Genomic DNA, 15,307 nt, shown 5'->3' with positions numbered 1-15,307 from the left:
ATACCTAATACATAATATTGATATTCTTGTTTTACAATTCCCTTCATCCCTGAGTTTTTATTCCCTCTTGGAAAGATGAATATCAAGCAGAAACATAAAATCCTGCATGCCAAGACTAAAACTGATAATATTGCATGTGTCTTTCAGAGATAATCAATGCTCATGCCTACATGTTGTATAGGGAAGGCCCAGGGAAAAAAAATAAAATAAAAAAAAAATAAAAAAATATATATATATATATACACACATATACACACACACATATATATATATATATATATATATATATATATATATATATATATACATACACATACATACACACGTATCTGTGTAATACATACAAGCTTATCTTACCAATCATCTCAAACTTATTTTCAGCTGTGCAAAAAAAATAAAAAAAAATAATAATATAGTCTTTGTGCATATTGGCAGAAAAAAAAAACTAAACATTTCTTTTCACATAACCATATGTGAACTTTGTGTGTTATAATATCGGCATAGATGCAACTCCAGCAGAATATATATATATATATATATATATATATATATATATATATATATATATATATATATATATTGATATACAACCCCCCAAACTGCAGACTGAGGTCTGCTATACATTCAATTATCTCAAGAAGTAGCTTTGGATCGACTGTCTAACTCAACAGCAAATGTATCCATTTTTCAGTAAAATGTTTTCGTTATATACAAAACCTGCCCAGGTTAAACAGCTTACTACAATTTTTATGTCAGAGAACTGTATATTTAATGTATTCATTAATATCTTCTAGTACCATATTGCATTATAAAATGTATATTTTGCTTATGATTATTTGTAAGAAATATTTTGCTTACATCACAGAGTAAAATAAAACTACAAACTAATTGACTTGCAACTGGGGTAAAATCAAATAACTGACTAGATCTGTTCAAAGCACTTGCCTTAATTACAATACCACCAGTAGCATTGCCAAGTTGCTCTCTTGTTTCTTTGGTAAAAACAGGCCAGCTGACTCCATTGCAGACATTCCAGTTCATTCTCATGGGGGAAAAAAAGAAAAAAGTTTCATCTCTACGTAATAGTTTGTAGACACTTTGGTCTTTAACTGTACAATGGGGTACAAAGTATTTAAACAAGTAGCACATTTCCTAAAGACAAAAAACAAATGGAATGTAGAAATTGAATCCATATGTAGTCATATGTTTCATCTCCTAACTTTTTCAGCAGCAGAAAATGAGAAATTCACACTGCGACAGCTTTTCAGTCCACCATATTAAAGGATTGCCATCACATTTTTTCACCATTAAGTTCCTTCCACTTTTTAAGCAAGCAGATTTATTTACCATCTGCCCAAGACACAAAAATTCCTCATTACTGCTGTGGGCAGGTACATTCAAATTCAGTTGCAGGCTGCAGCTATGATTAATTGTTAATTGTTCTCCTTCCCCTCCTTCTGAGAAGACCATCCTTGGCGCCAACGGGTCTTTATATTTACCGCAGCACTGTCCTGGTCCTTGGAATGGTGTGACTGTTGAAATAAAATAAATTTAGTTGTTTTAAAATATCTTCTTTTTCCTTACAACAGCTAGGTAATTCACATATGCAACAAAAATAAAATTGTGAAATAAAAAAAAAAAATAGAAAAATAAATAAATAAAAGTAAATAAAACATCACCAGTGTTTAAATGAAACGCAACACTTCAAGTAAATGGGTGCAGAATATGACAGCTGTATTAATGATAGAGCAACACAGACAAGATTGGATTAAGTAGATTGAAAAAGCTTGTCAAGCAGTTTTTGCAGGCAATAGGCAGCAGGGAAACAGGAGTACCATAATTTCATTAAGCGCATTTGGTGCAAAGCAATCCTTTTCTTCCTCTCGGGAATCACGCTGTGGGGAAAGTAGAAAGAATGGTAACAAGTAAAGAAAAAAGCAAAAGCGTTTATGTTAAATGTTTTTTGAAAAGAAAAATAAATATCAGATTAGGTATAGGGCAGTTTAGAAAACAGACAAATGTAAGATCTGGGGGAACAACAAGACAACCGCCCTTGTGACAACCCAAAATCAATATTTTAAAGATGAGGCGACTGGACTCAAACCTTCATTTCCTCATGTAAAGAGATTTTGGCAGAGATGGAGAAAACACAAAGAACTGTAGCTTGTCGTCAATCTAGTGCAGGGCAAAAATTGTGTGGCGATATCTGCATTTTAATATCAATATTTTGCAATGAGACAGTCAGTCATGTTTCAACCACTACTTCTAGCAGGGAAAACATTCTCTCTACATATTTAATCATTCAAAAGGTAAATACTGCCAAACCTAGAACTCTCAAAGAGAAAAGGGAGATGAAGGACTAAAGTCCAAGTCAAGTCACCAGCAAAATAAAGCTGTTTACAGCTGTCAGATGCTTTCAATAAAATGTCTTAGTCACCATTTAGGCAAGTTGTTCTTAAAAGTGGCACTGTACTATAAAAACGGTTTCTCCTTAATGTGTTCCAAACTACTTGTTATACCTACTGCATAGTATTAAACATATGGGAAATAGTTCCATCTAAGTCTAAACACATAACCTAATCGTTAGATATTGAAATCCTAATTATGGCTAGGGAAGTTTAATGAGCATAACCATCTATATAGATGTATATATTTCTACTAACCCCGCTGGGAGATTTATTAGTGCTACCACCTTCTATTAATATAGATTTTCTACAGTTGTTTGTTAAGCATGTATTTTCAGCCTATGTGGTGGTTTCTAGAAGCAAAAGCAACTGTTTCAAACACAAAAAGATAAAAATGAGCCGTTTGCAAACCAATACACTAAAGAGGCTAAAAAGGACAATTGGGAACAGATTAAAGGGGAGAACATTTTTAGATCACAATGTCCCTTTAAGCCACGGGCTGGGACCAGGATTGGACCGCAACCCTATGAAAGTTTTAACCAGTGATTATTTTAAAATATATTAATCTTGATGATTTGGTCAACAAGGTTTTGCAACACTCAGCTTGGGTTAAGGACCACCTATTAAAGTCATCAAAGGCAGTCTTCATACATACTGCTGGATATATTTAGTTTGTGTGAATCCGAACCCCACCCCCCCCTATAAATTATGCTTACCTGATAATTTTATTTTCTTCTGACAGGAAGAGTCCACAGCTGCATTCATTACTTTTGGGAATTCAGAACCTGGCCACCAGGAGGAGGCAAAGACACCCCAGCCAAAAGGCTTAAATACCTCCCCCACTTCCCTGCCGCCTCATAGATAAAACGCGGGCAGGAGCTGTGGACTCTTCCCGTCAGAAGAAAAGAAAATCATCAGGTAAGCATAATTTATGTTTTTCTTCTTAAACAGGAAGAGTCCACAGCTGCATTCATTACTTTTGGGAAAACAATACCCAAGCTAGAGGACATTGAATGCAAACAAAGGGCGGGTACAAAAAGGCGGCCCCTTCGAAAGGCACCACAGCCTGAAATTTCCCGACACCCTACAAAAACTCTAAACGACAAGGGAAAAACCGGAAGCCCAGGTAACTGTTCATCTGTTACATAACCTGCAAAGCCGTGCTAGAGACCTCTCATACCCAGAATCTGCTGAGCACAAAAGCCTCCGAGGAGCCAGCCCAGCGGCTCACGTCTCCCACGAAAAGTACCCCTAAAGCCAAAAAACTCTATCTACCCCCGAGGGGGAGAATAGAGGACCCCATAAGACCATCCAGCACGCGCTCAAATCAAACTTAGAGCAACCCAAGGTTGCCACAGGACCACCGCCCAGGGAGACAAACTCCCTAGAAGGACAAGGACCAAAAAAATAAGTCCATACTACAAAAACAGAACTAGGATGACTAGAAGGCCACCCTCATATCCCTGTCTCAGCATCATACTACATATGGTGTTACACAAAATTGCGAGTTCCCTATTGCATCATAGCCAAGTCAAAAACAGTCAGGTTAGACAAGCAGAGACAGGATAACTGTCCTAGCAGTTAAAAAGGAGCTCTCAAAGAGAACACAGATCCACCTGTAAACAAGAGCTCACTAATCTCCAGGCAGCAAAGTTGACCCTAAGACAAGACAAGACCAAGAAGCGCCGAAAAATTTACAACAGCTCCCGACCAGAAATTTCTGGGCTCCAAGGAGCTTCCCATCCCAGCAGTAGACGCCACCAGTAGAGAGATGGGCACCAAGAGTCCCCCACCAAAGGGGAGGACAAACTCAATAATAGTAAACAGTCAACACTGCATAGAGCAGACCGATCCCCGACCTTCCCTCCAGGATAACGGCCCCAGACCAAAGGCTGAAAAAAAGGATGGATCTACAAGGAATCAAAACCCCAGAGTAGAACTCTGACCGCTACTAAAACTGGCATGCTCCATGACAGGTAACTTTGTGCTCGGGTCCGAAAACCCCTACACTGTAGCCTTCCAGAAGAAGGAACTCTTCCCCCAGGGAAGAAAGTACTCTGACCCCCAGCATCCTAATACCAGAATCCAGTTCCGTGATTCCGAGTACGCCAGGAAGGAAATAAAATCCTATGAGGCGAGAAAAACCAGGACCCACGGGCCTGCATAGATACTGAGGTAACTCCAAGTCAAGGAGAGCACGCAAGAACTCACCCCCCACACCCTAGTTGAGAAGAAAAGGGAGCAAAGCAACGGTAACCACCCTACCAATAAAGGTGAGACCCGTCGGCCAATATCACCAGCCCAGTTGAAACGGCACCTGGAGTCTACAAGGAAGCACAGATGTCCCAGAAGACAAGTAGGGACCCGGCAGAGAGACCTCAAACTTAAGCCTCAGACAGACAGTAATCTCCCATGAGAGTCAGAAAACCTCACCCTCAAAGGTACACGCGGGGGAACCAAACCCAAAAAGGTCAAGCAGAACCACCCATGCCCATTCCAGGCAAGAGACAAAGTCCTAAGCCAAAGTCCTCGAAAAACGGAACCAATCAAAAAATATCTAACTTCCTGAGGAATCTATCAACTGCCTCCCATGGTAGGAGTGCACCCAAGACAGAGCCCTCCACCATCTAAAGTCCTTAGACGTAGATTACCCAGCAACAGCCTCAAACCCAAAAGTTTGAAAAAACTCCTGACCAGTTGAAGAAAGGGGCAACCAGTACCCTTGGATCGCAAGGCTATCCTCTGTAGACAGGCCGAACTACCTGATCCACACGCTTGTGAAGAGGAATGATCATTTCCCTGACCCCAGAAAGGCGAAAGTCTGTAACTGACCTTGGACATCCTACCCTCAAGCCTAAAAGGCTAGATCTGCATAAGGTCGAAGGATAGCACCCAAGAGGCTAAAGACCATGGAATGACAAGGGGCAGTTTTATATTGAGAAGACCACAGTCTCCAGAAATCCTTACCGGATCGGTCTCCCGAAATCCCTGCAACAGAAATAACAATGGGGGCCTTGCAGCTCCTGGCAGAAAAGGCAGGGTGACCCCTGCACGCCACGTACTGGAGCAAACGAATCGATGAGGGAAAAAAGGAAGGACATGCTGCGCACTTCCAGAACAGATGGTCCAACCCAAAACAGGAAGGAAAGAAAGAAAACTCTGCCACCGCAAAAGGAAAGTGACTAGACTACAATAGTCGACATCCGGAAGATACCGCAAGTGAAAACGTAAATTGTCCATCACCTGGAATACTAGACCACCTGAGGTCATTCACATCTCCAAACTCTACAGGAGTGGAAAACTACAGTTCCGAGTCCCCAGGGACCCTTAGGAACCCTGATGACGTCTTCAAAAAGTCAGTCACATATCTTAAGCAAATTGCCATAAAAAGGCCAACTTATATCAGAACTCCCAACCTTGCTTCCAGAAGAGTTGGATCTACGCACTAGGCCCCATACTTCTTAGTAGGATCCAAGCCCGGAGTCCATATCAATAGGCCAAGTGATATTCAGAATCCGACAGGATAATCAGCACAAGGGTGACACGAACCCAAGGAACAGCCGATAGCGCACAACCAGTACCTGCCTGGTACAAGGACACCCCAAAACGGTCCAAGGTCCAAGAAAACTCGACCAGAATTAGAACATAACTTCGTTCTTAATCAAAAGTGCACAACTTTTGAGGAAGCGCCCATGCGATCACAAAATCGCAAGTATCAGCTCCAGAGAGAGAAAGTTCCCAAAACGAAAATTATATCAGACGTGAGCTTATTAAAAACAAATCAAATACATCCTATCTGGTTCAAAATAAAAGTAAGGCAGCAGCCTTGGGTGAACGCCCAAGGTGAATGGGTACGCCAACAGGACCAGCCAATCAGAGGCCCATTCACCCGAGCTCAGAACTGGAACCAATACATAAAAGAAAGAAAAAACGGAGACGTCATGGAGATTAGCTTCATCCCCAAAAGTCTAACCCAGCTTGCCTTCCGGCATCTAAGGCCTCGGATCCCTTGGCCCACTAGGACTGGAATCCTCTAGCACCGCCAGAAAAACATGCCTTAGTAGAACACGAAGATGTGCCAGCCTATAACGGAAGGCGAAATTATCCCTTGCCGGATCGATAAATGACCCCGGCCCCGAGGTTGGGGCCCCTGAAGCCTCAGAGGCCAACACTTCCCCAGAAGGCCGAACTGAATCAGGCGATCCCACGCCCCGACAGGCCCTAGTTGACAGAACACGGACAGTACCTTAAAAATATTTCACTTGGGAGATATAAGTGAGCCAGCGCCATAGATATGGCTATGCGGAACCGTGCCATAACTTCTGGAGGAAACAAGCCACCTTCCAGAGGAGTAAAGGCCATAGGGACACCTGCTTGCGTAGTAAAGGAAGATTCTGGGGCACGCGCCTCACCGGACATAGAATCATCTGGGGCGGATGGCTCAATGCACTCTAAGGTCAATGAGTGGGGAGAAGAGAGTACTCTAGAAAGGCAATTGGAACATAACTGATGGGCATGGATAACCCGGGCCATTTCATATTCATCACAAGATGCATTCTACGCATTGGAGACATCAGGTCTAAAAAATTCAGAATCCTCCATAATCTTGGGATTACAAAAATGACAAACACAAACTGGCACCCTTTTAACACACCAAATATGGCTGGGGCACTCACCACCTTCTGTGAACCAGAAAACCAACGAGCAGACTCTCGCCACACAGTCAGCATACAGAAGAGGAAAACAACGCAACCACACCCAGTCACAAGGTGCACTGCGCAAGTCACAAAAAGCGCGCAGAAATCTAAAGAGATCGCGCCAATTGATAAGGCCATTATGGTACGAAAAGCCAGATAGATAGAACCACATAAACATGATTAAAGTCCCCCCTGTTCAATAACCCCCCTCAGGAGATATTAACCCATGATTCCTATTTTAATATAAAAGGCGTCCCACTGGGACCCTACCTCCTCTCATTACCATTACATTCACATAATGAAATAAAATGAAACTATCTTACCGGAATCTGCACCGTGGAACAGGAAAACGGCCCTTCAAGTGTGACAGATGGTAGCCTCACTTCTGACATGGACTTGAGTGAATAAAAGCAGGCATCAAAACTCGCCAACACTGATTGCCAAGGAGCTGTTAATATAAGTCGGGATGGTTTCACAGAAAGACTCTCTCTGCATCTCTCTAACCTTCATCCATGCTCTCCCTGAGAGGCTGACAGGATTACATAAAACTCCAGTCCCATTTCAAAGAGTACTACCCTCCATAAGAGACTATCTTGAACTTCTGACACTTCTCTGCCAACCTCCTGTGGCGAAAGGCAAAGAATGACTAGGGGATGAGGGAAGTGAGGGAGGTATTTGAAGCCTATGGCTGGGGTGTCTTAGCCTCCTCCTGGTGGCCAGGTTCTGAAATCCCAAAAGTAATGAATGCAGCTGTGGACTCTTCCCGTTTAAGAAGAAAATCTTTGGTTTTTGTTATCTATTAGGGGATGTGCATCAGGAACCTTTGTTAGGATCTGAATGCAGGAGGTAGCCGCTGGTGGCATTTGGCTCTTTTTGGTGCCAAATTTCTTCTCGTGAAAGTTGAACACACCAAGATCTGGCTCTAAAAAAAGTCGAATGCCATAAGCGACTGCCACCTTCTGCATTCAGACCCTAACAAAGGTTTCCAATTGCACATTCCTAATATCTATCTACCTGGAATGCTCAACCAAGGTAGTCCCTTTCTGCTTCTCTGCATCGTGCTCATTCGTATGCTTGGCCTACATTTTTTTCTAGTTACATCTATACATTTGAGTATGTGAGTTTTTTTGTTTGTTTTTAAATGAGGTTTATTTTTTTTCAGAATTTCTTATTTTGTTTACTGGTCCTCATGCAAGTTAAAAATATATTTCTATGGGGCCTTCTCATTTAAATAACTTGGGCAGCCCTGATACATATTTAATATTACAAAAAAATTGCATTCATTTAAAAATCAAGCAAGAAAAATAAAATGCTAAATATATTGCTAGGTGCACAAATTAAACAAATTTGTTTATAAATTGAAAAAAAATATATATATATATATTTAGAAAGACAAAATAAGGTGGAGGTTTCAATGAATTGGGATGGTACCAGACCCTTTAAATTTCTCCTAATCACTCTAAATCAAAAATATATTTAATCTAAATCCAGACATCTCCTCCCGAGTCAGAATAAAAATAGGTTTACGCGCCAGTAAATTGAGGAACCAAGCTTACCCTCTCAAAGTGCTGCTTCCTGTAGAAGACCTGGTGGCCCTTTTTGTAATGCCTGAACTGCCAGATAAACATGATTTGGGGCTCTGCACACTGGACTGCAGAATTACTCTGTAAAGAGTAGGAAATAGCACAATATGATCTAACCTGCAGTAAGCAATCATCTGAGATGCAGACGGAGCATGCACAATGTAACTATTATACAGGGTAACCTCAAAGTTGGATTCATATTTTCTGCTGTTGAAGCTAATAGCAATATACCTAGTTAAAGTGATGGTAAAGTTGACTAGTTTCCTTGCAATTTCCATAAAGCCTATTCGTTTTTGACACTAGTCGCTAAGTTTTTCAACCTTCAAAATAATTTTTCAGTAATATCTCGTAATCTTTTATAAATTGTCTCCTACTGTTCCTAGCTCCTCCCATCTGCCATTTCCTGGTTATAAATTGCATTCAAATAGTGAGCGGTTTCACAAATCAAGGCTCGCTCCCATGAGATAAATTGTGTGCTAGTTAAAAAAAAAAAACTTGCATAATTTGCACTGTGAGTGATTCAGGTACTTACTAAAACAAGAGCTGCCTGCAATCTACACTGATGAGCTTGTCTGTATCGTTCCGCCGATGGTAGCAAGGGATTCCCATAACAAAACGCATGCGCAAAACGGGAGCGTGCATGGTGTTACAGGCAAGGAAAAATAAAATGGCGAATGCGCATTATGTTAAGTGGGCGGATTACAGAGTCACGGCCACCTAACGGCCTAATTTTCAACTTAACAAAAAAAAAAAAAAAAGTGACACAAATGCAAATTTTTTTTTTTTTTTACGGGTTGAGTAATTGATGAATAAAATGGTACTAAAAGCTTATAAATTGATTTAGAGAAGATAATATAAAAAATTATGAATGAAACTAATATTTATTTTGATCAATTAGTTTAATTGTTAATTCTGTAACTTTACCATCACTTTAATCATTGTAAACAATAATATGCCATATAATATTTGAATGTTAAACTTTATTTTGGATTGTACAGAAAATATATAAAATACTTAAATGTATATACTATAAATATTTGCTTTGCCTTGAGAGTATAGAGAGAGTAAGGAAGCATACTAAAAGTGCAATACACATCAGTACACATGAACACATTGTCTTGAGGATTATCTCCCCATGCAAGCACAGTGAGTACACCCCACCTACTCCTGTATATATTGAGAAAACTGATTAGCCGACTGGCAGTATTAGGCCTAAGTATCTTAGGAACCAGAAATATTGTATGCAAGGATGGATAAAGAATAGGCCAAAAATGAAGACAAATACAATTGTCGGAGCAGTTGATCCCGACATCCCAGATTTATCAAGACCTGATATTTATTAGTGCCTTAAAGAGACATGAAGCCCAAAAAAATTCTCTCATGATTCTGATAAAGAATACAATTTTAAACAACTTTCCAATTTACTTCTAATATTTAATTTGATTTCTTCTCTTGTTATCCTTTGCTTAAATGTTTATCTATGAAAGCTTAGGAGCAGCAAAGAACCTAGGTTCTAGCTGCTGATTGGTGGATGTGTGTGTGTGTGTGTGTGTATATATATATCTATATCTATCTATATCTATCTATATCTATCTATATCTATCTATCTATATATCTATATATATATCTATATACACACACACACCGATTATCATTGGCTCACACATGTGTTCGGTCAGCAACCAGTAGTGCATTGCTGCTCATTCAACAAAGCATACCAAGAGAACAAAGAAAAATAGTTACTAGGAGTAAATTAGAAAGTTGCTTAAAATTGCATGCTCTACCTAAATCATGAAAAAAAGTACCCACATTGACTAATTACTTCAGAACAGTACGTAAAAAACCCCCATAATTTAGGCTCACCAGATAAATTCCTTTCCTTCCTGGCAGGAAGAGTCCACGAATTCAGTCCTTACTGGTGGGAAATACAACACCTGGCCACCAGGAGGAGGCAAAGATACCCCAGCCAAAGGTTTAAAATATCCCTCCCACTTCCCCTATCCTCCAGTCATTCTGCTGAGGGAACAAGGAAAATTAGGAGAAACATCAGGGTATAAAAAAGGTGCCAGAATATAAAAAAGGGAGCCGACTACCAAAAAAAAAAAAAATAAGAGCAGGGTCGTGGACTCTCCCTGCTAGGAAGGAAAGGAATTTATCTGGTAAGCAAAAATTATGTTTTCCTTCCATAAGGCAGGGAGAGTCCACAACTTCAATCCTTACTGTTGGGAAAACTATACCCAAGCTCCAGAGGGCACTGAATGAATAACGGGAGGGAACAGAAAAAAAGAGGCGGACCCTATTCTGAGGGCACCACAGCCTGCAAAACATTTCTCCGGAAAGCTGCTTCAGTCGAAGCAAACCCATCAAACTTGTAAAATTTAGAAAAAGTGTGTAAGAAAGACCAGGGTAGCCGCCTCACAAATCTGATCCATTGAGGCTTTCTTCTTAAAAGCCCAGTAGGAAGCCACTGCTCTAGGATGCTGTTATCACGCTGTTTCATAAGCTAAGCGGATGACATTCCTCAACCAGAAGGATAGAGAAGTCGTAGTAGCCTTCTGCCCATTACGCTTCCCCAAATAGATGACAAAGAGGAAGATTGTCTGAATTCCTTAGTAGCCTGAAGATAGAACTTCAAGGCACAATAACCACATCTAGATTGTGAAGCAAGCGTTCCTTCACTGAAGAAGGATTAGGACACAAGGAAGGAACAGCAATTTCTTGATTAATGTTACTAGGGAGGAACCCTAGTTTAGTGCGTAAAACCGCATTATCAGCATGAAAAAACAGATAAGAGGGATCACATTGTAGAGCAGAAATCTCAGAGAAAACTGTGCACAGAGGCAATAGCCAACAAAAAAACAAGCTTCCAAGATAACACTTTAAAGGGATAGTAAACCCAAGTTTTTTCTTTCATGATTCGGATAGAGAATGCAATTTTAAGCAACTTTCTAATTTACTCCTATTATTAAAATTACTTTGTTCTCTTGCTATCTTTATTTGAAAAGGCCGGAATGAAAGCTTTGGAGCCGGCCTATTTTTGGTTCAGTACCCTGGATAGGGGCTTGCTGATTGGTGCCTGCATTTAGCCATCCAATCAGCAAGCGCAACCCAGGTTCTCAACATAAAATGGGCCGTCTCCAAAGCTTTTATTCCTGCTTTTTCAAATAAAGATAGCAAAAGAACGAAGAAGAAAAAAATGATAGAAGTAAATTAGAAAGCTGCTTAAAATTGTATGTTCTGTCCGAATCATGAAAGAAAAAATTTGGGTTTATTATCCCTTTAAATGTCAACAGTATGCATAGGCTTAATCGGAGCCTGCTGCAAAACACTAAGAACAAGATTGAGGCTCCAAGTAGCAGTATCCTGAGGGACTTCAAGCAGATCCAAGCAAAGTTAAAGCCATTACTGAAATGCCCAGACCCTCAGATGTTAAAGGAGTACAGAGATTTTTGGGGATTGACCGTAGTGTCTCCATCTTGAAAGAGGGAACGCTCAGAAACTTGTTTAGGCACTTTAGGTTCAGAATTGGACGAAAAGTTTGCTCCTTCTTTGGAACCATGAAAAGGTTTGAAATCAAACACCAAACCTCCTTCTGCTGTAGGTACTGGGACAATTACTCCTAGAGAGGAGAGATCCCGTACGCAACCTTAGAAGGCAGCCCTCTTTTCTGGTCTTGTTTAAAGACTGGAGAGTAGCCCCTGGGTGTATGAGACTTGAATCCTATCCTGTATCCTTGAGATACAACCTCCAGAACTCAAGGATCCTGTACATCCTGGAACCAAGCGTCTCAAAAAAAAAAAGACAGACAGTCTTCCCCCTACTCGATCCGATCCCTGCTGTCGTTGCGGCTTGTCAGCACAAAAGGAACGGAAATTAGACAGTCGCCGTCCCTTAGACCTATTCTTATCTTGCGGTAGGAAGGCACTATTCACTCCGGTAACCGTACACACCAGTCTATTTTTACTCATGCCTGCTGAAGTGCGTGCTAACCCAGGATTTGATTGCAATAAAATATTTTCAGATGATAAGGGACTGTTATCTCTCAGCACTCTATTTGACTCTATGGAACAATTGCTTTTTAAAGAGAATAAAACTCAATGGGACATTTGAGGGCTATATTAAAGCCAAAATGATCCCCAGGGGTCTAAGAATATACAAATTTCCGACTTTTGAGGTTGATTCTAAAGATCAGGAATTTATTTACTCCTGGAACTAAGTTCTATCAGAATGTTCCTCAAATCTCATGTTATTACTTATACAATATAGAACTCAAGACCTAAATAGAATTAAATTAGAAATTGATTGTTTACAACTGGAATTGAACAAACGTAGCCAGGATGTTGATTTTGCCAAGTTTGACACTATTCTCCATGATTCTGTTGCTTGCAGTAAACAGCATATAATGGAGAATAAACACCACAAATTTATAAGGAATAGAACAGACAACCAATCCAATTCGGTATATATATGGAATAGGAGACAGCGAAATGATTATAGGCGTAGTTTACCTAATAACAATAAAAATAAAAAAGGGGCAAGCGCAATCGTATACGCAGAAACAGACAAAATAAATCAGTCACATTTTTTGATAGTGACACAGATTGGTCGTCAGATGATAAGCAATCTGATACTGATGAGAATACGTTGAGAACTGATATAGTTCCCACTAATTTACAGGTTCAACAACAATCAGGGATTCTTAAACATACATTTACCAATACAAACTCATGTGCTAGACCCAAATAAAAACCTGTCTATCATGAAGGGAACAAAAGTTCCAAATATATTCCAAGTAAGATGACTACTAATCCCATAGGGAGTGATACAATTGTTGCAGTAAATAACCAAACCATGCTAGAAAAGGTTTTTCTATTGGGCCAGGGCCTTCCTGAAGGGGGAGGGGTGAGTCTCCAACAGATAAATCAAGAGAGATATCAGTTGAGGGGCAATCGTAGAAACACCAAGTACAAATGAATGTTATTAATGTATCTTCTATTATTCTAACTAAAGCCCAAATAGAGGTAATTGGGGTTTGGTTTAGGGTTTGCCCCCCCTACAAATTTCGACCTATTCCATACTATGATAGATCTCAACAGACTAGTAAGAAATGTTACTCTTAAACATTTCTCTACCACTCCTGACTCCACTTTTGAACGTATCAATCAAGATTTGGCTAAATGTCCTGAATTTCATACTTTTGAGGAAAATTGTGACTTAGTCAATTTACAGCTCTTAGCCTCAGAAACAGAACCTAGTCCTGGAGAGGTCAACAGTGGTCAGAGGTTTCGTGACAAATCAAGGTTTTACCCTATACATAGTAGGGGCCCTATAGTTGAAACTTTTTATAATAGGGTTGAGAGAGATCTCCAAACTCTGAAGGGCAGCTTAGGACCTACAAAACAATCTTACCAAAAATCAGAAGGATACTCTTGAGGCTCTCCAGGAAGATAGCTCTATAGTCATATGCCCTGCAGATAAGGGCGGGACTATAGTAGTCATGAACCGTTCTGATCATGTTTTGGAAGCCCTACGCTAACTTGAAAATACACAATTACCAAATACTATCACGTAATCCCACCAATCAGTTCAAGAAGGAACTCGAGGATATTTTGGATGATGGTTTGGAACATGGGGTCATTGATGCTTCCAAAGCACAGTATTTGGATGTTCCACAAATCTTTGACTAACATTAAGGGGAGACCGATTGTGAGCGTCATCGATTCTCTTTTAGAACGTTTGTCACAATGGCTAGATGCCATACTTCAACCTTTGGTCACTACTCTAGTCTTATACCAGAGATTCCAAACATATTCTCAATCTTGTGAACAACATTAAGTGGGACAAATCTTACACATGGGTCACCATAGATGCAGTCTCTCTATAGTCATCGATTCCCCATCTAAAAGGCATTGAGGCTATCAAGTTTTTCTTGATAAATTTTACTGAATATACTGTAGTTTCAATCCTTTGTCATTCGGATATTAGAGTTTCTACTTACTAACAATTGTTTCTTTTTTGAGGGTATCTACTATCTCCAAAGATATGGTACCGCCATGGGGGCGAAGTTTGCCCCCTCATACGCAAATCTTTATCTCGGCTGGTGGGAACTACCACATCTTTGGAGATACTAACCCACACAGTGTATATACGTTTTTTTAAACGTTTTATTGATGATTTGTTGGTGGTAGCAAATCCGAACTTATAACAATATTTGTTGAATGGCTTAATGCCAATGACAAGGGCTTGAGCTTTACATATAACTCTACCACTATAAATTTCCTTGATCTATGCTTGGTGGGAGATCAGGATGGGAGAATACACACAAAGGTTTTTCGTAAACCCAGCTCAATAATTTGCTTCATGCAGATAGCTGCCATCCAAAGAATCTCTCTTATGAGGTGGCTAAAGGCCAATTCTCCAGGCTAAAGAGGAATTGTAGTAGGGAAAACGACTGAGTGAAGCAAATTATCTTGACTGAGAGAACGTAAATACAAGAGTCATATCAAGGAAGCTAGGACAAAAGTCCATGAGTTACCTAGGGACAGACTTCTAGAGGATAGGACAGCTACTGATGGTAAACATACCTTTAAAGGGTACATTTTGTGACTACTTATAGTGCCCA

At 40.1% G+C, this 15,307-nt stretch overlaps 1 protein-coding gene across 7 annotated transcripts in view; it reads right to left on the bottom strand.

The window, feature by feature from the left end:
* Positions 1-539: 539 nt before the first annotated feature.
* Positions 540-15,307, bottom strand: part of CDC14B (cell division cycle 14B) — a 389,498-nt gene continuing 374,730 nt past the window's right edge. For 2 of the 7 annotated variants that reach the window (XM_053702406.1, XM_053702409.1), the window contains 3 exons: positions 8,659-8,766; positions 1,836-1,895; positions 542-1,532 (listed from right to left, as the gene is read on the bottom strand). In XM_053702406.1, the coding sequence (XP_053558381.1) occupies positions 1,496-1,532; positions 1,836-1,895; positions 8,659-8,766 (205 nt within the window). In that variant the 3' untranslated portion in view covers positions 542-1,495. Of the gene's footprint in view, positions 1,533-1,835; positions 1,896-8,658; positions 8,767-15,307 lie in introns of all 7 variants that reach the window. The other 5 variants (XM_053702405.1, XM_053702407.1, XM_053702408.1 and 2 more) reach the window with 5 other exon arrangements.

The sequence above is a fragment of the Bombina bombina genome, chromosome 2 (genome assembly GCF_027579735.1).
Source record: "Bombina bombina isolate aBomBom1 chromosome 2, aBomBom1.pri, whole genome shotgun sequence".
Taxonomy (NCBI): Eukaryota; Metazoa; Chordata; class Amphibia; order Anura; family Bombinatoridae; genus Bombina; species Bombina bombina.
The sequence above is the reverse complement of the archived record's forward strand: the minus strand, read 5'-3'. Positions and strand labels throughout refer to the sequence as shown.